At 36.5% G+C, this 27,847-nt stretch overlaps 1 protein-coding gene across 23 annotated transcripts in view; it reads left to right on the top strand.

Annotated features, from left to right (window-relative positions):
• The window catches only part of Strbp (spermatid perinuclear RNA binding protein), a 134,011-nt gene that overhangs the window by 37,554 nt on the left and 68,610 nt on the right, over nucleotides 1–27,847 (top strand). For 16 of the 23 annotated variants that reach the window (NR_166614.1, NR_166615.1, XR_003951764.1 and 13 more), the window contains exons 2-4: nucleotides 19,040–19,209; nucleotides 20,634–20,854; nucleotides 25,309–25,474. Coding sequence is in view for 13 of the 23 variants with exons in the window: in NM_001379314.1 (NP_001366243.1) it covers nucleotides 19,207–19,209; nucleotides 20,634–20,854; nucleotides 25,309–25,474 (390 nt within the window). In the remaining 10 variants the exon portion in view is untranslated. Of the gene's footprint in view, nucleotides 1–3,982; nucleotides 4,051–4,209; nucleotides 8,713–19,039; nucleotides 19,210–20,633; nucleotides 20,855–25,308; nucleotides 25,475–27,847 lie in introns of those variants that run through there. The other 7 variants (NR_166612.1, NM_009261.4, XM_011239044.3 and 4 more) reach the window with 6 other exon arrangements.

Below are 27,847 nucleotides of genomic sequence, written 5' to 3'. Positions count from 1 at the left end.
TAGGATTTTAAACATCAGATTTTGGTGTTATGAGATTTCAGCATTTGGATTAAGGCATTTGAGAATATGTTTTTTAGGAGTGTATTTTGTGGATTATGACCAATAACGGTGTGGTTTATCTCTTTGTCAAAATCAAAGCTACTAGTGGTTTGTGTCTGAGGGATACAGGAGCTCATTTATAAAGGTTATTATTACAGGCAAATATTGAAATAGCTCCTAGTGAAACTAAGTGAAATATGTGTACAAGTGGTATGGTAATATTTACATTTTTCTGAAAGATTGAAAATAAAAAGTAAATTGAAAAAAAAACTATTAGTAATAAGAGTCTGAACTATCTTCTAAAGTTATTTAATTCAGCTTCTCATTTTATATATGGGGAAGCAAAGGTCTATGGAGATGAAACTTGTTATATACAAATGATTACTGAGGGTATAACATGTTACTATTTTCACTTGCTGCTGCCCAAGGAGACTTAGGTGGCAGTATATAGGACACAGGCAGAGGAATAGGGATTCAGGGAAGAAGAATTCATTGGAGTTGTAGAAGGAGACACCTCTTACTGTGGCACATTTTATGTAGGTCACAGCTACACAGTCCGCATGGGAGGAGATGATCTGACCCAAATGGCAGGACGGAGAGACTGAAGACCCAAAATGTTACTCAGTTTAACTCCTTTTGATGTCTTTTTCTTCTTCTAACCTAAATACTCATCAACATTCTATGTTTTTAAATTTTTTTGTCACTTGATTATTTTGTTTTCCTTCAAGAATAAACTTGATATCATTGAAATATATATTTTAGAACTAAGAAAACCTGATTTCATGTCTTGACCTTGTCTACTTGCTCCACAACTTGGATTAGACACTTAATCCCACTAAATTTTCACCTTTTGAACTTTAAAAGTTACAACTTCCTAGTTTGAAAGGATGGACAGTGTAATACCCTCCTCCTCCGCTTCCTGCTCCTCCTCCTCCACCACTACCACCAACCACCACCACCACTCCGGTTGTTGGGTGGGGAGATGTGGTTTCTCCTTAGTTTCTTTGGAAGTTTTTAAGGTTGTTTTCCTAAAAAAATACAGTTTTATATTTTGACTTTATTAGGATATTAATTGATATGATGTGCCATTTAAAATTTGGACAATGCATAGATTATATAGTAATTTGCCCTCTTCTTAACTTATAGCCTATTTTAGTTGTATAATTGATTATATATCAACATTAACATAGAGAAAGGTTTAAATATTAGACATGCAGTAATATTAAAACTTAATGTTTGAATTTATTCAGAAACATAGCAGTTCTTAGTCCCCCATTTGGCTTAATTCCTGAGGACCCCCTCCCCTCCCCTCTCCTCTCTTCTCTTTTCTTTTTCTTTTTTTCTTGCTCTCTCTCTCTCTCTCTTTCTCTCTCTCTCTCTCTTTCTCCTCCCTCCCCTCTCACTTTTGAGAAAGTCTCATGTAACCTAAGCTGGCCTCAACTAATTATGTACTTAGTTGAGGTTGATCTTGACCTTCTGATTCTCCTGTCCCAATTCAAGAAAGCTACCACACCTAGCTGCCTTCCTTTTTTCCATTTACATTTGTATAATATATGTAGCATATTATATATAAATTTAAAAAGTATTTTTTTAAGATTATTTATTTTTATGTATATGAATACACTGTAGCTGTACAGATGGTTGTGGTTGCTGGGATTTGAACTCAGGACCTTTGGAAGAGCAGTCAGTGATCTTAACCGCTGAGCCATCTCTCCAGCCCAAAAAAAGTATTATTTTGAGACAGGGTTTTTCTGTGTAACTCTGACGACTGTCATGGAACTTGCTCTGTAGACTAGGCTGGCTTCAAACTCAGTTCTGCCTGCCTCTGCCTCTCCAGTACTGGGATTAAAGGCATGTAATAACTTTGTGTATATGTATGCATGCCTGCTTATTTGTATATGGACCATATGTATGCAAATACCATGGAGGCCAAAAGTTAGATCCTTTGAAATTGGATTTATAGGTAGTTGTAAACTGTTGATGTTGGTGCTGGAAACTGAACCCATGTCCCCTGCAGTTATCAGCAAGTATTAACTCCTGAGCTGTCTCTCCAACCCCTATATTCATGTTAAATGCATTGAAAATACCATTCTTCTGTTTTCTGGCTTCACTATTGAGAGTGCTCAGAGATCTCATATTTGAAGGCAATTTTTAGAAAATCACATTTTAAAATAATCTCATGAAATGTACATTTAATTTTATTATAAATAAGGATTGAAGCTCAGCTTTACGTGCTACTGTCAAACAGCTAGAAGATAGTAGATTAAAATCCAGCTCTATCAAACAGTGTACTTACTGATATTTATTGATCTCATATTTATGCAGTGAGTTGGATTCTATATTTTGACATTACTTATGGTTCTCAATTTATAGATTGGAAAAAAGCATGCTGTTGGAGTATAAGGAAGGATATTATTAATAGCTAAAATAGTTGTAGATTCTATAGGAAAGATGATGCAAAGATTTTATATTTGGACTTACTAGAGACTTTGTAAATGTGATAGGATTTGCTTTGAATCCCCAAGTTTGAGATTAAAATTTAGAAGCTGTTTTAGTCAGAAGTAGATGACATGATAGAGTGATGAGAGTTGAGAGGTTGAAAGCAAAATTGCTTCAGTATAACTGGTTTATTAATACTATACCAAAAGTAAGATTGTCTGCAGTAATGCTTTCTTGGGAAGAACTTTGGATCTCTATGGTTAATGGGGAGTTCTTCAAGAGTTGTTTGGAAATGGAGTCTGGGACAGGTACATAGATCAAACCTTTTTTTTTTCTTTTTTTTTTTTTTTTTAAACACAGGTTCTCTTTGTAGTCCTGACTGTCCTGACACTTGTTCTGTAGACCATGCTGGCCTCAAGATCTGCCGGCCTCTGCTTCCCAACACCACTCAGTTTAACAGAACATTAAAAAAAAAAAAAAAAAAAAAAAAAAAAAGGTTTATTTAGGGGTCTGCAGAGATGACCTATTTAGAGTGAGATTAGCTGTTAAGAGCGAGTGTTACTCTTGTAGAGGACCTGAGTGTGTTTCTTAGCACTCACGCTAGATGGCTAACAATCTGTAACTCCAGATCCAGAGGGATCTGATGTCCCTGGCCTTTTCAGGTGTCTGCATTTAAATACATATACTTTTCTACCTACATATACATAATTAAAAATAAAAATCTAAGAATTTTAAATAGTTTTTTTTTTTTTTTTTTGTTTTTTTAATGTGAATCTCTGTAAGTATACTTGTGGACAAATGTGGCATGTGGATAGGTGCTCATGGAGACCAGAAGAGGGCATTGAATTTCCCTGGAGTTGACATTATAAGGCATTGTGAGCTGTCCAACATGGGTGCTGAGAACTGAACTTGGTTCCTTTGCAAGAGTAGGAGGTACTCTTAAATGCTGAACTCTCTCCAACAGAACTTTCAGATTATGGCTTTGCCACTTTCTTACTTATATTTTGGGTAATTTTTTAAAAAACTTATTTGGGAGTTTTGACTAAGAACTAGCAACTATGTCTCAGCCTCACAGGTTTTGGGATTATACGTGGTTATGTTTCACCATACGTGGCTGTTGTGGATAATTTGTCTTGTCTTGACTTGACTTGACTTGTCTCATCTTCTTTGTTTTGTTTTCTTTTTTTCGAGACAGGGTTTCTCTGTGTAGCCCTGGCTGTCCTGGAACTCACTCTGTAGACCAGGCTGACCTCGAACTCAGAAATTCGCCTGCCTCTGCCTCCCAAGTGCTGGGATTAAAGGCATGCGCCACCACGCCCGTTGTCTCATCTTCTTGTCTTGTCTTGCCTCTTCTTCTTGTCTTCGTCTTCTCTTTTCTTCTCTTTCCTCCTGTTCTCCCCCCACCCCCTTTTCTAGGTTTAGTTTTATTTATGTGTATGTGTGTGTGTGTGTGTGTGTGTGTATGTGTATATATATATATATATATATATTTTTTTTTTTTTTTTTTGGTTAGTAAACTGGTGCCTATGGAACCAGAAGAGGGCATCAGATCCTCTGGAGCTAGAATTACAGGTAATTGTGAGCTGCCTGATAGGATTATGAGAACTGAATTTAGGTCCTGTAGAAGAGCAGCTAGTGCTCTTAAAACCACTGGTCCATCTCTTTAAATCCCACTATCCTATAAAAATCTCCCAAGTTTGGGTCTGTGAATTATAAATAAAAGTCCTCATTAATTTTGTAAAGATTAATGTGTGCATTGTGTTTACAATAATGCCAAGTAAATGGTAAACAGTGTTCTACATAATATGTTATTGTAATTAAATGCTTGTTAATATTCATTCCAGAGCCTACAACATGGGAAATCACAATTCTGGTCACCAGCAGAATGTATATAGGATACATATTTTTAACCAAATTTTATTTTCATCTTTGTACCTAACTGGGAATGTAATACCATGAAGTTGTATTAACTGTAAATAATGATGTGATTTGTTTAGAGTCTTTCCATACCACATTGGAATCTTTTTAAAAAAATAATTTATTTTTATTTTATGTGCATTGGTGTTTTGTCTGCCTGTGTGTCTGTGTGAAGGTGTTATATTCCCTAGAACTGGAGTGACAGACAGTTGTGAACTGCCATATAGGTGCTAGGATTTGAATTCAGGTCTTTTTCAATAGCAGCCAGTACTCTTAACCTCTGAGCCGTCTTTCTAGCTCACATTGGCGTTTTAAAATTGCATATTATATATCATTTCTAGTTCACATTTCAGTTAATTCATTTTGTAGATAATAATGAGGAAAACAGTCTATGTTAAGAATACTTAGTAAAAAGAGAGGGAAGAAGTTACTATTGAATTTGTGATGAAGCAGTGTATCATGGAAGGAGGCTTTAAAGTTGACATAGGAAAAATTATTAATTAAAGCAATTATTTTAGTTGCCAGATTTAGAAATGTTATCCAAAGGAACTGTTTAAACTGCATGTAATATATATAACCTGAGGATGCTAATCAAAGTTCTGTCATAAGTAAGAAACATAAAGATTGTCTCCTGTTAAACTTTTATTTCAAGGGAAATAGTATAAAGCCATTGAAGCATCAGGACTGATAAGCAAGAATTACATTTAAATAAAGTATTTTGTTGTTGTTGTTGTTTTGTTGTTGTTTTTTTTTTTTTTTTTTTTTTTGAGACAGGGTCTCTGTAGCTTTGGCTGTCTGGAATTCTTTTGCCTCTGCCTCTTGAGTGCTGGGATTAAAGATGTCTGCCACTACTGCCTGACAAAGGTTTGAAGTTGAAATGCAAATTACATGTCAGAGAAGCTGGTATAAACTTGCAGTATTAAAATGCCAGTGTCTTTAGGTGATATCAGTAAAGGACAATGGAAAATAATAACAGGCACCATGTATATATTTATTTTACTGTTTGGAGAGTTAAGCCTTAAATCAGATGTCTTTAGGGAAAGTGACCTAACAAGTTGTTAATGTGGAAGTGTATATTACCTTTTATCTGGTAACTGTTTATTGAGTTATGTAGATTTGCATTTAAGGAATGATTTCATTAGAAATATGCCTTTTAGTGGAACATAATGTAAGTCCAGAGAATCAACACTTGGGGACCCCAAGATTGATTTATTTATTATATGTAAGTACACTGTAGCTGTCTTTAGACCCTTTTTTTCCTCTCTCCAGCCCCGCTCGCTCATTGTAGCTGTCTTTAGACACCCTAGAAGTGGATGGTTGTGAGCCATCATATGGTTGCTGGGATTTGAACTCACAACCTTTGGAAGAGCAGTTGGCGCTCTTAACCACTGAGCCATCTCTCCAGGCCCTTGGTATTGTTTCTTAGATTATACTTTAATCTTTAGTGGTTCTTCCTAATGCTGCAACCCTTTAGTACAGTTCCTTATGTTGTGATGACTCCAACCATAAAATTACTTTTGTTGCTACTTCATAACTGTAATTTTGCTACTGTTAATCATAATGTAAATATGATATGTATGATATGTAGGATATCTGATATATGTGACCCCTGTGAAAGGGTCTTTTGACCCCAAAGGAGTCATGACTCACAGGTTGAGAGCCATTGCTTTAGATCTTTTATGGTCTGATTACTGGTGTTTTAATTGGCAACTTAAAAGAATATTAAATATGATTATATTTTTCCATTTGTTTTTTGTTATCTTTATATTTCTTATAGAGTTGGAAACATTTTTGTATATGGTAAGTGATTCTTGAAATACAATGCTTTTATTTCTGATGCTTTTTCAGTCTTCACTTGATCTTATGCAGTTACATACGAGGGATTATCAACAGAGTGGGTCAACCCCACTCTTTCTGGTCAACTCCACTCGCTCCAGCCCAAAGATTCATTATACATAAGTACACTGTAGCTGACTTCTGACACACCAGAAGAGGGCATCAGATCTCATTACACATGGTTGTGAGCTACCATGTGGTTGCTGGTATTTGAACTTAGGACCTTTGGAAGAGTAACCCACTGAGCCATCTTGCCAGCCCTTCTTTTTTCAACACAGTGTTTCTTTGTGTTGCCCTGGCTGTCCTGGAACTCACTCTAGACCAGGTTCGTTTCGAACTTAAGAGATCCGGCTGCCTTTGTCTCCTGAATGCTGGGATTAAAGTTGTGTTCCACTACTGCTCAGCATTTTTTCAATGTTAATTGATATTTTATATTTTATTTACAATCATTTTCTATTCTCATGACACTTTAAAAAATTAGACAAAACCAGTTTGAACAAATGATTGGGACTGGTGATACAGCATAGTGGTAGAGCATTTGATTAGAAGACAAGAAGCGCTTGGTTGAAGATTATTTCTTAATCCTTATGGTTTATTCACACTTGGGCAACTTTTGATAGATGCTGAAATGTTCTTAAGAGACTGTTTTTCATTTTAAGTCCAACTTTGTAAACTTTTTCTTTAGCTCCTTCATTTGTAGCTGACATTTTCTGTGTGTTGTGATCATTATATGTTGCCTTCTTTGCAATTCTTTCACCAGTCAGGTTCTCTTCTTATAAATCCAGATACCTTCTGACTGGTACATAAGACTTAGAAGTACTGTCAGAAACTGCACCACCATTTAATATAGAATGTATGTCCATTGAGCCTTCATCATTGTTTTTAAGAGGAGAGACAGATACTGATATAAAACAAACTTGTTCTGTCACTGTTATCATCATCATCTGCTGCCTTGATCCTACATCCTTTTGATAGGTATCACTGCCTTTCCAGGCCCAAGATAACTCATCTCAGTTCTGAACACAAAGATCTCCTTCTCTCCTTCTTGTTTTGCCTGCCTTTCTCTTTCCTTCTTCTTGGTCTCCCTTCTTCCCTTCATCCTTTCCTCCCTATGGGTTTTTTTTCTCTCTACTTAACCTTTATGGTGCCAGTGTGGCAGGATTTTCCTTGTCCAATTACATTAAATATTAGTTTCCTCTGTTAGTTTCTTAGGTTTTTTGTACAGTGTTTAAAATGATTGTATTGCAAAATAATATACTTTTAAAGAATAAGTCTGTTCATATAAGATATACTTGGAGAGTTGTCATTTATCATAGAGTCAAGTTTAAAGAAGCTACGTAAAAAATAATTTGAGTATAGTCTAACTTTAAAAAAAGTCACATTTATTTATTGTATATGGGTGTACATGTATGTATTAGGTCATGTCTGTGGAGGTCAGAAAATATGAGTTGTTGCTCTCCTTCCATTATGGGAATTCCAGAGATGAGTTCAGGTTGCCAGGCTGTCTGCAAACATCTTTACCTGCTGAGTCATTGTACTATCTCACTCTGTAATCTTATGAATGAAGGAATTGAGACTCAAAGAAGTTAGGTTTTGTTTAGAACTACTAGCTCATTCCTCAGCCGTAGCTACAAATATATTGCTTTTACATTAATTATATAGCCTGTCATATTTTTCATTTGCTTATAATGTCTGACAGTATTCAGCTTTTTTTTTTTTCTCTGTGGCTTTTCACAGATTACTAGTAGTGCTAATCTTGTGATTTATGTCACAATTCGTATTAAAAGGAGCTGGGGAAAGGCTGAGTTATATACTGACACATGAGCTGGAGTTACCAAGTTGTCCTGAAAAGGTCTCATGTCTTTTCTGATCCAGATTCATAGCTTTTAACCTTGTGAGCAGTGCTGGAAAGGGGAGTGAGTACTGACAAGAGCTGGAAGTTAAGATGTATTATTGAATGGTCTAATGATACATACATACATATATGTGTGTATGTGTGTGTGTATATATATATGTGTGTGTGTGTGTATTTTTTTTTTTTTTTCTTTTTTGGTTTTTCGAGACAGGGTTTCTCTGTGTAGCCTTGGCTGTCCTGGAACTCACTTTGTAGACCAGGCTGGCCTCGAACTCAGAAATCCGACTGCCTCTGCCTCCTACTAATGCTATTTTTTAATATTCAGCACTTTTGTATAAATGAAACCTTTTTTATTTTTCTCAAGGTGCAAACAAAACAATTTTTTCTTTTAAATTGCTAATTTAGCCTTATTGGGTGTTGAGAGCTAGATTGCAGGTTCTTGAATCAATTTTGCAAACTGCCTAATTAAGAGAAATATTTGTGTTTATTTCATATTCAGAGAGTTGGTCATGCTGTTCTGCAGAATGCCAGCTGAAGATTATTTAAGAATTAATACTGTTGGCTTATTTACCAGGGGTTGGTTTACCCTTCTGGGATAAGTGTGATTCATCAGGTGCAGGGGACAGGTAATACTGTAGCACTTAACTGTTTTTTGACTTATACTCCTCTTTTTCTTTTGGTCAGAATTTTCACAAGATCTGTAAATTCTAAAGATAATCTCACAGCCTTTTAGTGAGAATAAACAGATGGTATGGATTACACAGTTCAGTTGCTGTTTCATGCTTAGGTATAGTTTAAAGAAAAAGATGTCAAGTTGAGCTTTTATAGATTATTATGCAAAATTAAATGCACACCTGCTTTATCATATACTCCTGGAAACATTTGATATGAACTCAGGATTCTAGAGACATTGCATGGATGACTGCCAGTACCAATCACATTGTAGTTGTAGAAAGGCCATTGAACATGTTTGTGTATCTGTACTTTCATATTATAAAATATATTTATGCTAATTATTTTTTCCTACAACTTTTCAGTACTTTTGTGGGCATTAAATACAGTGCTGTATAAGAAAATACTTTGAGAAATTCTAATTTTTCCTTTGTGCCAGGAACTCTTAATAGCGGTAGAAAACAGGTAAACAATAAAGTTTTCATGTACCAATGATATATCTGTTTGAGACTAATACAGCAGATATATGTTGAAGGGTGATTCTATTGTCTGTAGACTGTTAAGTAATTGGGTTTATGATAATATGCATTTGAGCAAATTCCTGAGACGATGGGGGATGGAATTACATGGTTATGAAGGGTAAAATACTACAAAGAAAGAGGTCTGAGGGTAGGAACCGTAAGCAGAGATTCCAGTGTGGATGTAATACAGCAAGTCAGGATAGTGAGGAGGCAAAAATGGGGAGTCAGACTACTGGAGATTGATAGTCTTAATTATTAACAAGTGTTTACTCTGACATAGGAAGCAGCTATTAGAAAGTTTTAAGCAGAGACATGCCATAGCCTAATTTGAGATTTTGTAAAAAGAAACTCCGTGTTCAGAACAAATACTATGTGGGGACTTAAGACAGGTTGGAACCAATAGTATAGTTCACATGAGGGATTTGGTGGTAGAAGATGGGATTGCTCAGATATTGACAGCCAGAAGGTAAAAATGAAAGGATCTTTTTTTTTTTTTTTTTTTTTTTTTTTTTTTTTTGATGGATCAGATGTGGGAGGAAGAGAGAAGTTAGGGATGATTCCTTTGTTTTTGTCCTGAGCAGTTAGAGGGATGTAGTTGTTGAGTAGCTGTCACCAAGAAGTAGAAGGAGAAAGAAAGGAGGAGGAAGAAGAAGAGGAAGTGGAAGAAGAAAAGGAGGAGAAAGAGGAAGAGGAGGGGAGGAGGATGAGAGACCTAGCCTAGGATTGGAGAAATGAACTCTTGTTGTGTTTGTAGAATTGATACTAGGTAGGCATCCAGGCTTCTCTGGTTATGCGCTTGTCTTGGAGCCTGAAACTTGGGTTGATAAAAATTTTGGAGTCTTTAGTGTACAAATGGCATTTTCAGGGGTGTAGCTGCTGAGTTCTGAGATACCTATGGGTCATGACTCCTTTGGGGTTAAGCATATTAGATATCCTGCATATCAAATATTTATATTATGATTCATAACAGTATCAAAATTACACTTAAAAGTAGCAACAAAATAATTTCATGGTTGGGGTCACCACAACATAAGGGACTATATTAAAGGGTGAAAGCATTAGGAAGGTTGAGAACCACTGACTCAGTTTTTAAGATCTATTATTATATCTAAGTATACTGTAGCTGTCTTGAGATGCAGTCGTCAGATCTCATTACAGATGGTCGTGTGCTCTTAACCACTGAGCCATCTCTCCAGCCCAACTCAGAGGTTTTAAAGATAAGGCAGTAGAATAACTTATAAAGTTGGGAGAGAATAGAGTGACTGACTAGTATCTTGGATGGAAGGATGATACCAAGGGATTAAAAGTGAGACAAGTTAGGAACACTCTATTCTGTCACCTGCTGTTGAAATGTCAACTAAGAGAATTAAATCATTTACAGCACTAAACATAATGCAAATTCTAGGGATTCATGACCAGACCTGTTTGTAGAAGTACTGTGGCTACAAGTTGATTGGGGTGGATTTTAGAGGAACATGAAAGGAGGAAAGAGTCAATCAAAAGTATAAGCTCAAAAAATTGGGCCCTTAAAAGGGGAAGAGAGAAATTGGTTTGTAGCTATAGCCATGCAACAGGTCAAGATTTGTGAAATTTTCTTTGTAAAGATGGGTGCCATTGTGATATGGGATTGCTGATAGAAGATGGTCCAATAGAATGGAGGAAATGATAAAGATGACAGGAGTGTTAGGCTCATTTTCTAGATACAAAAGGATGGACACTAGTATAGTAGGATTGAAGTTGAGGATTGTATTAGGAGTGGAGGCAGTTTATTCGTAATACTAGGAAGAAAGGGAAAAATACATGGTTTAAAATGTACTTCTTCTGGGCATGTGGAGTGAAATAGGAAGCAGGGTGACTTGTTGACTGTGAGGTGGTAGGAAAAGCTTTCCATGTTCAAGAGAAGATATGAAGAAATCATTACGATTTCAGAAAGTTCAGCTATTCAAGACCCACCCAGTAGGAGAGACTCAATTTTGGCTTTCCCATGTGTGCTGTGGCATGTGCCACACTTTCCTTTCCCCTTTACACAAAATAAAAATGTAATAAAAATAATGATTGAAAAAGTTGAACATTTAGCTTTTTTCAGTAAGATTCTTGTTTGGGGCAGTCCTTGAACACTGGAGCATATCTTAGAGCACCAGATTTCTGGTAACCACCAAGGATCTTGTTTTTCCTAATACCAGGATAGTACAATAGGAAATTAGCATTTTATTTAAAAGAAAAACTTATTAGTATACCCACTTTTGTGGAACCTTCTGGTTTTACTGAAAACTGCCATATTTACTAATTTAGACTAATTTTCTTAAATCTGTGTACATATTCAGCTTGCTTACTTGGATATATAATAAATACCCCAAAGTGGGTCCTAAATTCATTCTCAATCTCTCCCTCTCCCTTCCCCCCTCTCCCCTCCCCTCCCCCTTCTTTCTTCTTCCTTCTTTCTTCCTCCTCCTCCTCCTCCTCCTCCTCCTCCTCCTTCTTCCCTCCCTCCCTCCCTCCCTCCCTCCCTCCCTCCCTCCCTCCCTCCTCTGGAGCTGGAGTTACTGGTGGTGGATAAGTTGCCTGATGTGGGTACTGGGACCTGAATTCCTGAGTCTTACTTTAAGAAGAACTAGTGTTTGGAGCCATTTTTCCAGGCACAGATTTAGCTTTTTAAATACCCCCAGGGGTATAGCACCACCACTGTTTGAGGGAAATCTTTCTTATTAGTCTTGGAAGGTTAAAACTAATTGTTAAAAAAAGACCCACTAGTAGCCAGATGGTGGTGGCACATGCATTTCTTATTAGTTTGCTGGTGAGTCTCCTGTTCCTCCCATTTTTAGCTTCCAAAGGTTACTGATGATATAGCTAAGAGGCTTGGATTTAACCAGGCCTACTATTCTGTCAGGTGAGGAAAGGAATTGCTGATGTGAATCTCAAATGATTATAAAAATTGAATTGGGTAAGGGTTAGAAGTGAGGGTGTGAAAAGGGAGGAACTGTGAAAAAATCGTAGCCATGTTAGACTACAAGTACTGACTTAGTGAGGAGTAGTTATCTAAAATAGGAAAGAAAATGAGGACAGAATTATAAAATAACAGGACAGACTTTTAGAAGGGTCATCTTTGTGTTTTTAAAATTCCAAGGGCTGGTGAGATGGCTCAGTGGGTAAGGGCACCCGACTGCTCTTCCAAAGGTCCGGAGTTCAAATCCCAGCAACCACATGGTGGCTCACAACCATCCGTAACAAGATCTGACTCCCTCTTCTGGAGTGTCTGAAGACAGCTACAGTGTACTTACATATAATAAATAAATAAATCTTTAAAAAAAAATAAAATAAAATTCCAAGATTTTTGACAAGAATAGATAGAGCTAAATATGTATCAATGAATCACTAAATATTATCCTGGGGCATCGAGAAGAGTTTTTAGAGAACTTTCTAAGTCAAACAATGTAATTTGTACTGATGGAAGAAGGGCCAAAAGTTTACTGAAGGCACTAGGAATAATTGCTTACCACCTACATGAAAAGATGCTGTCCTTCAAATGAATCCTCTGAATGCTACAGTTAATAGCATTCTTTTTTTGAGAGAGTCAGATCTCGTTACGAGATGGTTGTGAGCCACCATGTGGTTGCTGGGATTTGAACTCCTGAGATGGTGTGAGCCACCATGTGGTTGCTGGGATTTTAATAGCATTCTTTAAGGATAGGATCTAATGAGTCCCCCAAGTATAAGATGTACCTAGGTATTATGAAGATATAGGTGTAAGCAATTTTAGTTAAAATCCAGCAATAGAAGTGTCATAAAAGAGTTTAAAAGGTGTTTGGAAGAAATACCTTATATTGTCAGGAACTACTTAAATTTATGGAGAGGTAGATTTGATATATATCTGAATTTGTCCGTTCCCTTTATGGCCTGGAACTATAGCTGTATGAGAAGTGGCAGGTAGAGAATTTTGTTAGCGTTCCATCTTTTTTTGTTGTTGTTTTTTTGTTTTGTTTTGGTTTTGGTTTTTTTTTCGAGACAGGGTTTCTCTGTGTAGTCCTGGCTGTTCTGGAACTCACTTTGTAGACCAGGCTGGCCTCGAACTCAGAAATCCACCTGCCTCTGCCTCCCAAGTGCTGGGATTAAAGGCATGCACCACCACTGCCCGGTTCCATCTTAAAAGACCTTGGTTAGATGCCATTCTTACTGAGTGGATGCTATTTATTTAGCTAATGAAAAGTCATTGAAGGTTTGAAAAGGCACCTGAGGTTTTTCAAACATAGACTGAAGTGTTGGGATTGAGTAGTATAGAAGACTGAATTCCTGTTTATGGCAAGACTACTTTGATAGTATATAGGGCTCCCATAGAGGTATCTTTGAATTAATAGACATCCATAGTTGAAAACAGTCTAAAATTTGGGATTTAAGCCATGTGTGATCTTAGCACTTGGGATGCTGAGACAGGAGAACCAAAGTCCCAGACCAGGACCAAGAAACTATAGGGAGACCATACTTATTCACATACCTCAGGAATTCCATTTACCTGCTGCATTCATTATCTTCCTTTTTAGATCTTGATCTTTCTATCATTTCTCCAGTTTCTGAGCAGCACAGTTCATGTTTTTCTTTTTACTTCTCAGGTCACACTTACCCCCCTCCTATAATTCTATCTTGTCTTTTTATTTTATTTCTCACACATTAGTAAACCCACTTTTGTGGAACCTTCTGGTTTTACTGAAAACTGCCGTGTTGACTAATTTAGACTTTTCTTCTTAAATCTGTGTACATATCCAGCTTACTTACTTTGAATATGTAATAAATTATTCTCAAGGTGTTCAAAATTATATTTCTGATTTTACTCCTACATTCTATGCTTCTTGCACATTTTATAAATGATCTAGAACTGATTTATAGTATATGAGGTCATTACACCCTATATCACTTTATCACAAGGACTCCAACATCTGTGGATTTTGTTATTAAGGGGGTGTTTCCTGGAAGCAATTCCCTAAAAATACTGAGAAGTCACTGTGCTGCTAGACTGATCACTAAGTATTTGAAGTGGTCTCCTCTTCCCATTCTCTGTCCCCCACAAGATTATTAAAAAAAAGAAAAGCTGTGTTCATGTATGTGTGCCTTTGTGTGTACGTGCATCACACATTTGCATGTACCCATGGAGGCCAGAGATGCCATATCCCCTGGAACTGGGATTATGGATAGTTGTGAGCCATCTGCTTGTGGGTACTGGGAACCAAATCCTGGTCTTATTCTTAACTTCTGAGCCATCTAAGAACTTTTTATAACAGGAATCATAGCTTGTCATTTCTCATACTTAAAACTCTTGAGATCAATTTTCCAAAGATATGTGTGTGTGTGGGTGTGTATGTATATATGTGTGTGGGTATAATATATGTATATGAATGACATCTTGTCTTTGTAGAGGACTCTGTATTAGGACAGACTGATCAGGACTCAGATTTGCCATACACTTGGTGATGGATTTTATTTTTTTTTTAAAAGACAAGGTCCTACTATGTAGCTCAGATATCCCTGAACTGACAAACCTGAGTGTCAGGATTATATGTTTTTATGTTTATGCTATCATACCTATCTGTCTTTATTTGATGCCCTTTTTGGGTGTGGTGCAGGATTTTGCTGTATAACCCTGGCTAAAATTTGCTATATAGACTAGGCTGGCCTAGTTGTCTTGCATCATCTCCTGATTGCTGGGACCTGGCTCTCACAATGTGCTTTTGTATGACCAGTACACCGAGTTTCTTAAAAGTTTGTTTTTGTTTTTCTAAGACAGGATTTCTCTGTGTCTCTGGCTGTTCAGCAACTTATTCTGTAGACCAGGCTGGCATGATCTACATAGAGTTCCACTTTACTCTGTCTCCCAAGTACTGTGATTTAAAGGCATGTGCCACTGCTGCCTGGCATACTTGGTATTTTGTGATGTGGAAATTATTTAGAAATTTCAGTGTTCATAAATAAAATCTAATTGGAATACAGTTATTAATTCATGTTTTCTGTACTTCCACTTGTACTATGAAGACAGAGTTGAGTAGTAGAAAAATTAGTCTCTTGCATATTTGTTAACTTTTATCCTTCATGTTCCAGCTGTGACTACCTAGATAATCCCTGAAATTCTTGTTTGGTGCTGCCTTTTCCGTGCAGCCTGATGGTTGTGTTTTGTGTTTCAGAATGTTCCTACTTGCTCAGTCTTAGATTCTGAGTGCCTACAATTTTTAACATTCAGCTTCAATTACTTATTTTTATATTTGTCATTTTCAGTTTTCTCACTTGTGAACTTGTTACATGGGCAACAGTTGGTTTCTTTGTTTATTTTGTCTTTTTTGACATCTTTTTAAATTCTCAGGAGAGTTCTTAGGTTATTATAGATGATCCATAAATATTTGTTGAAATTTATTAACATGTTGATGCTTCCCTAAAATAAATAATGTCACTGACAGAAAGTTGTCCAGTCAAATGTGGAAAGGTGTGCCAAGTATAGAAAAGGCTAGAGACCATTTTAGGGAAAGAATGTGCTTTCTTGACCCTGTCTGTGATGTGAAGATCTTACCTGTTTTGCTCCTCAACTAAGATGGCTTGTACAGTGTATTTTGGATTAGCATTGCAGCCTTTGTTGTTCATTGTTCATATTGTTAATTCAGAAAGGACCTTTTGGCTTCTGTCCAGTGTTGCAAGTGTTAAAACCATATGATGGAATTAAGTCTTCACATTTTTATAGGAAAAGTTTTGTTTTGTCTGTTTTGTTTTTGTTTTTTTGAAACAGGGTTTCTCTGTATAGCCCTGGCTGTCCTGGAGTTCACTCTGTAGACCAGGCTGTCCTTGAACTCAGAAATCTGCCTGCCTTTGCCTCCTAAGTACTGGGATTAAAGGCGTGCGCCCCCACTGCCTGGCTTGTCCGTTTTTTGGTGCAGATGATAGCTGGATCTTTTTAAAATAAGTGAAAGGACCAGAGTTGGCACAGGACACACCAAGACCAAGTTTTTAACAAAGGGAGATTTTTTTTGCCCCAGAGAGATGAAGACAGGGGCTAGGAGACAAGGGAGAGGGAAGGGAGGGGGTAAGGGAGAAAGAAGGGGATAAGGGATATTTGTATTTGCTCTAAGGAATGCAAAGGACTATCTTTGGATAGAGAGGAGGCAGACAAGGTCCATAGGCAAATGGCAGTTTATAAAGAGAAAAAGGGAAACCCCGTGTCAGGATGAGCTGGTTTGTTTTGGTTGGGCATGTTAATTAGGTGAGCCAAAGGGGACTGGACTTTAATACTTTGATAGTTTGACCTTGATAGCCTCAGGAGTGGGGAAGGAGTTGCCAAATAGAGGAATAGACTAATAAGTGGACTAGGTTTATTAATGTAATCTAACGTAGAATAGTAGAGGCTGGCCATGAGCAGAGAGAGAGACATTGGGGAAGGGAATGGGGAGAGAGGTGGGAAGGGAAGAGCAAGGGAGCAAGAGAAGAGCAAGAGAAATGAGAGAAGCAAGAGAGTAAGGAGGGGGCAAGCAGCCCCTTTTATAGTGTCAGGCCTACCTGGCTGTTGCCAGGTATCTGTGGGGTGGAGCATACCTGGCTGTTGCCAGGTAACTGTGGGGTGGAGCTTAGACAGAATGTGAACAACCTCAATTTATTATTTTATTTCTTTTGTAAACTGAAGTTTAGTGAAATTTGTAAGTTCATTTCATGCCCCCCCTCCAGCAATATGATCTTATAGACACTGCTTCTATTATGAGTTACTGTGTTATATTGTCATACTGTGAAGTTATAAGAGGTTCTTGTGTGTAAAGAGGAGTTGCTCTTTGCAAATTAACTGGCAAGCCAATGGTCAGTTTCCTTCAAAACATCAGAAGTTGCCTTGTCATGGTGGTCTTGCTTTGTTTGCTTTCAGTCTTCTTTCCTAATGTTGTTGGTTTAATGGCTTCATCCTGTTACAGAGTAAAGTTTATGGACTTTCAGTTCTTGATATCTTTTTGGTTGTGAGCCTAGCCTTTTCTGGCTGAGCCATGTGTCCAGCCTGTGGACTTTCAATTTTTACTGAACGGAAAGCAGTTTTTATTTTAATTTAATTTTTTAATTTTTTAATTTTTCTATTTTTTAAAAAAGTTACTGGGTTCACAGCTATATAGTGAATGGTTGACTTCCTTAGAATAAAATAGTGTTGAAAATGGGAGGTTGCTGAACACTACATGGATTTTTATAGAATCTTAGTTTTAGTGAGGACATTTTTAAGATAACCTCTTTTCAAGAAATTGTTTTAGTAGTATGTATACATTCTCTTTGTCATATGATATATGCAATAACCATACTTTATTTGAACTGGTGTGTGTATTTATGTGTGTGTTTGTCTTTGTGTCTATGTCTTTGTGTGTGTGTGTGTGTCTATGTCTGTCTAAATTTCTTTTGTTTATTTCAGGGAGATTTTATAAACTGGTTATAGGAATCTATGTAGGGCATAGATCGCAGAGTACCATTTGTGGTCAGCTCTAGTTCTATGTTTTCATATAAAAAGTGTCTTATTTCTAAAAGTCCAATAATTTCTTTGTTTAAAAGAGCAACTATAATATTAGAAAACCTACTAATAGTCGTAGTAAAGGGTTTCCATATTTGAAGCACACCTAAAGACTACTGCTTAGAAGAGGAGGAAACTACTTTTGCATCTCATGTATGTAGTTTCCTATTCTGATAGTTGCATTGTTTATACACGATCCATCTTGATCTAACCCCCGTTGTTTATATAGCCAGGACATAATTCATCCACCCTCACAATTTACTTTTTTCTTTTTTAAATAAAAAAATAAAGTCTCACTGGCTACATTCAGGAGCAGAATGATTATGGCTTCTGGCAGGAAAAAGGATATATCTAGGAGTAATGAAGTAAGGCAAAAACTTAGTGATTCTTTAAGTCTGGTACATGAATGATATATAGGTGAAGGGTGTGCTTAAGGGTTTTTTTGTTTGTTTGTTTGCTTGTTTGATTTTGTTTTTGGAGTTAAGGGGACACATTGGAAAGGCATTCCTAATTTTAATTCTAAAAACAAAGGATAAATATTATGCCAATATGTGCTATCAGTCTAATGACAGTATTAAGTGGAAAAGCATCATTGTAAATCAGTGGTATTGTTAATATTAAAATGCTTTATGCGTTGAATTTTCATGTAAGTCAGACAAAGTACCGATTTTTAATGGTAGATTTGATTAAGGTTAGTTGAAGCATTGTTACCATCAGTAGCAGTATTGCATTTTTAGATGGTTTCCCTTGGGTGTGTCTTCCTTTGTAAGTAATACATTTATGTCAAGAAGGTCTAGGGAATTTAGGTGCCACACTCTAGTTACCAGGAGGGTTGCTTTTCTGCTCATATCACTTTTTACTTTAGGACATAGGTCAAGTTTTGTTTGCAATAATGTAATTATTTAAATAAAAAGTAAAGGGGATGAAGAGATGACTTAATGGCTAAGAACAAATGCTGTTTTCCAGAGGAAATATGCTTAGTTCCTATCACTTATAGCTTGGAACTACTTATAACCCCAGCTCTAAGAGATCCAGGGTTCTCTTCTGGCTTCCTTGAGCACCCACGTAAGCATGGCACACACAGAGACACAAACACACACATAAATACAAGTAAATAAATAGTAAAGGAGATAAAGTGATAGAAAAATCTGTAAAGTGTTTTTTTTTATTATTTAAGTCAACATGAGTCATGTGTATGGGTTCCACATTTAGATTTGAAACTAACTGTAAATTGAGAAGTTGTTTTTCTTGTTTCTGCAGGTGTATTCCAGAGAACAATTTTGAGATATCTTTGCTTATATTTGACATTGAGCAGTCAGGGGATTTAGGCATATGAGGAGGTACTGTCACATAAAACAGTGTCTAGTGAAGACGACAAGAAAGAGAGAAAAGGATCGGAAAAAGAAGCTAAAATACCATAGGAAACCATGGTGAGTGGTGACTGATTGCTTTCATTTTTTTAGTCATAAACGATTATATAATGTTAAATTGCAAATGTTAACAGTGAGAGTAGAAACCTTAGATAAACATGGTTGCTCTTCTGGTAAAGAAAAGATTAGAGGGAGCTGGGGATCACATGATGGTTCACAATCATTTGTAACTCCAGTTCAAAAAGATCCAATGCCCTCTTCTGTTTCCTTGACAAAGCACCTCTACACATAAAATTAATAAAAAACAAATTAAAAAAAAAAAGCCCGGCAGTGGTGGTGCACGCCTTTAACCCCAGCACTTGGGAGGCAGAGGCAGTCAGATTTCTGAGTTCCAGGCCAGTCTGGTCTACAGAGTGAGTTCCAGGACGGCCAGGGCTACACAGAGAAACCCTGTCTCGAAAAACCAATTTAAAAAAAAAAAGAAAAATTACATTGTGACTTGCTTTTCTGGTGAATTACCTGCTTTTAGGAGAATATAGCTTTACTATAATTGTAGTTTTTATAGTCCTTTGACTTAATGTCGTCATACATCTATGTATGTGTGTATATATACACACCCAAGCTTTCTTCTGTTTGTTTGTTTGTTTGTTTATTTATTTATTTAGATTCACCCTTAGATGTTTGTAACATTTTTGTGTTTTGATATAATTTGATTCATTTTTCTTTATTGCTGCTTCTGAGTTTAAAGATTTGTATGATCATTTTTCTGTTTTTTTTTTTTTTGGGTATAGTTCTTCTGGTCTAATTATTTTAATACTTAAATATGTTTATCCAGAGCTTATTTGAATAATTTTTTAGTGATTTTGATATGAATGCAATACATATGTTAACTTAGATGGATAAGTTGATTGTTTTTGAATTATGTATTTTCCCTATTATGAAATTTGGAATGCTTCTCGTTCAAAGGATCCTACCAAAGATTTGGGTGCCAAATGCTAGACATTACTCTATTGTTATATAGTTCAGATTATAAATTTGTATCTTGATTATTACTATATTATATAGCCTTAATGAAAGGTGTGAGAATTTCTAGCACTTTGGGAGATAGGAGTTGGCTGGGTGATGTCACATTGTGAATTACCATCATTTATTTCTAGAGTGACTCTTAAAACTACAATGTTATGTAGTATGGATAATGGTCTGTTTTGTTTTGTTTTTTGAAGGGGTAATCAGAAAGTCACAAATTTAGCTGAAAGACAGAGTGTTTACATTGTGACTTATATGAATCCTACCAAGTGAAATACCTCCTGTTTTGGGATATGCCATTTGAATAAAATAGAACTCTACTTATCATTCATGATTATTGTTTGAACATTAACTGCCTTATAGTGGTTATCAGTTGGTGTTATGTTGACTAAAAATACACTTATTTTTAGGAGGTCACATTCTTTTTCCTTTTTCTTTTGTTTTCCTCCCTTTGATAGAGATCTATTAGATCTTTTGCCAATGATGATCGCCATGTTATGGTGAAACATTCAACAATCTATCCATCTCCAGAGGAACTTGAAGCTGTGCAAAATATGGTGTCTACTGTTGAATGTGCTCTTAAACATGTCTCAGATTGGCTGGACGAAACAAACAAAGGCACAAAACCTGAGGGGGAAACAGAAGTAAAGAAAGATGAAGCTGTGGAAAACTATTCCAAGTGAGTGTTGAAGCTTTTTGTCAAGCTTTGTCTACAAAAGCTTATGGAACCTCTGGATTGAGTTGGTGATGTGTTTGCTGTTCTTTGAATCTTATCATAAGTGATATAACCAAGGTAGTAAATCTTTCATGGTGTTTTTTTTATTTTATTTTTTTTTATTTTTATTTTTTTCTGAGTTAAATTCTTTAGGAAAGCCAGGAGGAGTAATGAGTAGTATCAAAAACGAAGATAATTCTTTTAGGACCTCTTTTGATAGTATACTAATATCTGAGAGTTATATCATTTGCTGTGTTGGTTCAGCCTCTTAATTCTAAAATAAATAGTAATGTTTTTTATTTTAAGAAAGTAGTAAAAATACTGTTTCTAGAGGAAGTCATAAAGATACTGCTTCTAGCTAGGCATGGTAGCACACGCATTTAGTCCCAGCATGAGGCAGAAGTATGTGGATCTCTGACTTCCAGGGCAGCCTCCTCTACATAGCTTTAGGACAGCCAAGAGAGACCCTGTCTCAAAACAAAACAAAAAATATTGTTTCTATTAAACGTTTTGAAATCATGGTATAGGAAGAGTATAGGACAGTGTACTAGCAGCACTAACTATACTTTCTCTGTGTACTGGCTAGTTTTGTGTCAACTTGACACAGCTGGAGTTATCACAGAGAAAGGAGCTTCAGTTGAGGAAATGCCTCCATGAGATCCAAATGTAAGGCATTTTCTCAATTAGTGATCAAGGGGGAAAGGCCCCTTGTGGGTGGTGCCATCTCTGGCTGGTAGTCTTGGGTTCTATAAGAGAGCAGGCTGAGCAAGCCAGGGGAAGCAAGCCAGTAAGGAACATCCCTCCATGGCCTCTGCATCAGCTCCTGCTTCCTGACCTGCTTGAGTTCCAGTCCTGACTTCCTTTGGGGATAAACAGCAGTATGGAAGTGTAAGCTGAATAAACCCTTTCCTCCCCAACTTGCTTCTTGGTCATGATGTTTGTGCAGGAATAGAAACCCTGACTAAAAAACCCTGTAAATTCACAGGACATACACCATCTTTGTTGCATATTAGTAACAGACATTTTGTGTATTTGTTGAAGAAGCCAGAACTTCTAACAGTTACAAGAGAAGTGTTGTGAGGTAGCAATAGTAGTTATATATAAGACGAAACCACAGTGCTGCATGCAATTAGATTATGAGATTTTTATGTCATTCCAGTGTGGAGGTACTGTTTTGAGCACTGTTACTATGATTATAGTAACTCTATACCTACTTTGGAAAATGAAGTTTATTTGATTGGTTATTCCATATTTATAGGTTTTAAAACATTACCTTAACTATGACTTAATGTAAGTGGAAAATAGAGGCTTCAGAATTTCCTTCCAGCTTTCAGTTCTGTCTACAAATTACTGTGTTAAGTAGACAAGGAACAGTAAGAGAGGAACGATGAATAGATGGTCTGTACTGAAAGACAGTGCAGTCGTTTCCTCCAAGATAAACAGTGAGCGTCTGAAGAGCATGGCGATTGACTGTAGGTTTTTGTAAGTACTCAGTTTTTCTCAACTTTGATGGTTTAAAATGGTAATTGCTAATTAATATTTTCCAGTGGTTGTATTACTGCATACGTGGATTGCTCTGTATAATAGTTTCTGTGCAAGTTAAATCATTAATGGTTTCCGGATTTAAATTGTAGTATTTCTGTTGCTTTTTCAAATTTTTGGAAAATTGTGGTTTTGCAAGTATACACATATATACAACATGCTCTTCACTACTCTATTATTTTTGAGTATATATTTCTTAGAAGTTTGTACCTTTGGTGGCATCTGATTTTTTTTTTTCAAGGTTGTCTGTAATTTCTCTTACATGATGGAACTCAAGGAGTACAGACTAGATCTGTTTTTACTCACTGTAAACCAGGGGCTGAAGTGTCTTTCAGGTTTATAGCTGTGTTCCATAGATACATGTATATGGGCTCCTGGTCTATCATAAGTGCTCCAAAGAGTGTAAATACATGAGATAGGCACTTTTGCACAGCCACTGTCTGTGCTTTCTTACAGACTGACTCCAAAGTCAAATCAATGGCAACAGGTCTCAGGTTTTATATCATTAGGAATATTACTACTGTCTTAAGAAATTATATTAGTTTGCTTGTTTTCCAGTAACTTTTATATTCAAATTCATTAAGTTCAGGACTTTTGAATTTGAACTTAGTTTTCCTGCTCAGTCACGCTGTCATTTGCATGTAGATGATAATAATATCAAACACACCATGATTATAATTTAGAATTTTAATGAGTGAGCTAACAATGTCTACTTTTATTGTGCACCAACTGCTATTCAATATTATTTTTGTATTAGATTCAACAAATCAAGTAGTCTGTTATTGTTTCTCTTTTTATGCTTACATTTTACTTACTAAATTTTCACAATTTCACATTAGCCGATGGAGAGAGCTAACTCAGAGTTATTAATGAACTTCTAACTTGAAGATTACTGGGGTGGGGAGGGGAAGGGGGAGAGGGGAAAGAACAAAAGTGCCTTCAGGTTCCCTTCTGCCTTTTCTCTTTATGCTGTGAATGGACTTGAGCATTTTAGTTAAGTGCTTTGCCATTGAGCTATACTTTATTTTATTTTAGTATCTACTTCAGTTTCATCTAGGTAAATTAAAGTACAGAGCAGGGAGAGATAAAGTGCTGCTGTTTCTAGTAATCAGATAAAGCTTTTTATAAGCCTGATGTGTTGCCACATGCCTTTAATCTTAGCAGTTGGGAGACAGAGGCAGGTGGATCTCTTGAGTTTAAGGCTAATCTGGTCTACATAGCTAGTTCAGTTCCAGGATAGCCAGGGCCACACCAAGAAACTTTGTCTTAAAGAAAAGAAAAAGAAATAGCTTTATTAAGGAAGTAATATTTGGAAATGGCTCAGAGGATCTGGTGGGTAACAGTGCAGGCAAAAGCAAAGGCATAGATGTGAAGTAAATATAGGGACTGTTTAAGAAACAACAATTAGGTCTGGAGAGATGGCTCAGTGGTTAGGAGCACTGACTGCTCTTCCAAGGTCCTGAGTTCAATTCCCAGCAACCACAAGGTGGCTCACAGCCATTTGTAATAGGATCTGATGCTCTCTTCTGGTGTGTCTGAAGACAGCTACAGTGTACTCATATAAATAAAAATAAATCTTTAAAGAGACAGCAGTTGTTTACTGAGGTTTTAATGTATGTTGTGCCCTGCCAAAGTTCAAAGTTTATTGCTTACATTAAATTATATTAGAACAGCTATATGAGAAAAGGATTAGTCTTATCTTATGAATGGGGAAGCAGGCTCAAAGAAGTCAAGTATTGGTAATGTTGAATGTCCAAATGTTCACAGGGACATGACGGGAAAAATATGTGGGATGCCATCCAAAATTGTGGTTTTGCGAGATTATGCAGTATTCTATATGTAGTAGATTAAAGGTAGTAGAGCTATAAAACTGGTAGGTAAAGAAGGATTTATTGAAGTAGTCTATTTGAGAACTTTAACAGAGTAGTTTGAAGGCAAAGTTTGGGCATGATTATGGAGAAGGGACTATACACATTAGGGAGCCAGAGAGGATAAGGCAGTAGAGTAAGAAATAATGTATGGCAGATTCTAATGGTTGCCTGCATTCTTGGGTCACTTATCTCTATCCCCACTTACACTGACTTTATAGGTTTAAGGTTTATTGAATCTTCAAGATGGTTCAGGCTCTGAGTGGCAACTTATTTATAACTCCCTGTCTACTTTGCACTACCATATATTTTTTTCTCAATTTACCTCACTTTGAATTAACTGCTTCTAAAGCACACCCCCTTCTCCCATCTAGCCATTTCCCATCTAGCTATATACTATCTACCAACTAACATATTACTTTTTTAAAAATAAGTTTATTTAGAATGTGTGTTGGGGTGGTGGTGGGGGCTATAGGAGCATGATGTGTATATATGCATGCATGAATACATGGTGTATATGCTTCACATGGTGGGGCCAGAGTGTGTCTGTCTCTGTGTTCTCTCTCTCTCTCTCTCTCTCTCTCTCTCTCTCCCTCCCTCCCTCCTCCCCTCCCCCCCTCCCTCCCTCCCTCCCTCCCTCCCCCCCCCCCTCTCTCTGCAAGAACTTTTTACCCACGGGACTATTTCCATTACTCTTTCATTTTTTTCTCAAAATTATGGAAATTTAAAAAGAACAGTTTGAAAAAATGTTCTTGGGATTTGTAAGTAATAGAGATGTCATAATGAATTAAAATATCCATAATGTGAAATAATGATGTGTTCAGTCATTAGGAAAAAGTAACTTTAAATATGTAAGCCTTAAATCTGAGTTTTACCTTGTAAATTTTTGGATGTTTGGTTGTACATAATAGTTTATCCACTTATGTAGGTATTCAGGAAGCCAAGTGATGATTAATTGTAGCTTGGGAAATATGTTATAGAGGTAATAATATAGGTTTTTATTTGTAGGGATCAAGGTGGCCGGACATTGTGTGGTGTAATGAGGATTGGCTTGGTTGCAAAAGGCTTGCTGATTAAAGATGATATGGACCTGGAGCTAGTCTTAATGTGCAAAGACAAACCCACGGAAACCCTGTTAAATACAGTTAAAGATAACCTTCCTATTCAGATTCAGGTAAGTACTGTTTAACTGCATTTGAGAATTTATAGAGCTAAGAAACAGTGACCTTGGTGACTGTTAAGAAGAATTGGTAAGTAAGGGATAGGATTGAAAAAAAAAAAAAGAATTTGGTCTGAGGGATCCACATTTCTGGTGATTATACTCAGGATTATTTACCAAAATAAAGCCATTAACATATAGTCTTAAACCTTTCAGATGTAACTTACTGAGATCCTACATCTCCCCACCTATAGCCTTTGTATTTTAGTATTATAAAACTTTTAGAAGAGTTGGTGACGTATGACAAAAAGTTGAAAGATTTAAAAAAAGGCCCAAGAGATAATTTCATAATGATACTTTTAAAAATTGAAGATTTGGTTAAGGTTTTTAGTTTATTAATTATTTTGTGTGTGTTTGCAGATGTGAGGCCACAGGATTACTTTGTGAGGCCAGTTCTTTTCCATTTATGTGGACTCTGAACTCAGCCTGTGAAGCTAGCATGCCAAACAGTTTGACTTGTTGAATCTTCTTGCAAGTCATAGTTAAAGTCACCTACCTGCTAAGTTTATGAGAAGTCACTATTCCTGTTTAGTTTCCAAATTTCACATTGGGTTGAGTTTAAAAAGTTTTAATGATGTCATACTTTTGTGCTCTAGTTAATCTAAATCTAACCTTGCTCATCTATCCTAGAGATGTGTGCACCACTGATTAGGAAGCTGACATTGTCTTTCATTTCAGTTATGTGTTACTTGTAATTAATTGGATTGTAGCTTCTTGATAATTTTTCATCTTATGTTTTAGTTAGGGTTTTTGTTGCTGTAAAGAGACACCATGATCAATGGATCTATAACTTCCATTATAGATGTTGTGAGCCCACAGTGTGGTTGCTGGGAATTGAACTCAGTACTTCTAGAAGTCAGTGTTATTAATTGCTGAGCCATGTCTCCAGCCCTTTTTTTTAAGTTTTAAAAATAAAGTTTAAAAAGACAAAAACCCGTGTATATTCATTGTATAAACTATTAGATTTTATTGGGTCATTCTGATCCATATCGACCATGTACTTTTATCCTATTCATCTATCTATTTCCTTCTTTTGCTATTCTCTCTCTTCTTGTCCTTTCCCAAATAATCTGGCTGTTGGTTTTAAGTCTTAAAAACAAACAAACAAATAACTCCTTCCTCAACTATGCATTTATTTGCTTGTTGTGAAATGCAAAAGACAACTTGCAAACCTTAGTTTTCTACTATGTAGGTTCTGAGGCTTGAATTCAGGTTGTCAGCCATGGCAGCAAGCATCTTTAAGACACTCAACTATCTAGCCTCCTTTTTTAAGTTGTCCCCCCCCCTTTTTTTTAAAGTTTAGAATCTTATAAGAAAGAGGTCATGGAGGTTTGGGACTGGAGAGTTGGCTCAGTGGTTAATAACAGTTGCTCCTTTTCAGAGAATCTAGGTTAGTTTCCAGCACAACTATCTGTAACTCTAGTTCCAGGTGATCTGATGCTCTCTTTTAGCTTCCATGGGTAATGCATACATGGTGTTGACATATATACACTCAGGCAAACCATTCATACACACAAGTAAAAATAAGTAAAACCTTAAAAAATGAAATGCACATATGATTTGTCTTGTGGCTTTGCCCTACATGATGCTCTATGGTCCCATCCATGTTCTTGCAAATGATATAACTTAGTACTTCTTGAGTAATATTCTCTTATGTATAACTTAGTATACAATTAGGGTGAGATGCTTACAATCTCTGACTTGCTGAGTGCTGGGTTTAAAAAAATGCTTGTTACGACCCCACCCATCTGGGATCATTTTTTGGCTTTGAAGATACAGCAGATTTGATACAGTTTACATTTTTGTGGCATGGAAGATACAGCAGATTTGATACAGTTCTGTCTACACACTAGTGCTTTCTCTATGCAGGTTGAACTTGATTTCTTTTTCAAGTGAGGATCTTTATTTCTAAGCACCACAGTTTTAAAATATTACTGTTGGGTCGGTGAGATGGCTCAGTTGGTAAGAGCAGTGGCTGCTCTTCTGAAGGTCCTGAGTTCAAATTCCAGCAACCACATGGTGGCTCACAACCACTCATAATGAGATCTGATGCCCTCTTCTGGTCTGTCTGAAGACAGCTACAGTGTACTTATTTATAATAATAAATAAATCTTAAAAAAAGGGTAGTTCCCTTCTTTCTTTAAAATGTTACTGTTAATCTAGTAAATCTTCAAGGGAAAATTCCAAGAGAAAAATATTGGTTTTTGCAGACCACCTCAAATTTTAGGAACTTTGTGCTTTCCAGGATAGCAAAGACTAAAATGATTCTGAGGTCTTTTAAGGGTTAAGCTAGAAGAGATGAAAGAGACTTGAACAGCCAGGGGTGGA

This window comes from Mus musculus, chromosome 2 (assembly GCF_000001635.26).
Source record: "Mus musculus strain C57BL/6J chromosome 2, GRCm38.p6 C57BL/6J".
Lineage (NCBI taxonomy): Eukaryota > Metazoa > Chordata > Mammalia > Rodentia > Muridae > Mus > Mus musculus.
Note: the sequence above shows the minus strand (reverse complement) of the source record. Positions and strands in the feature narration are given on the sequence as shown.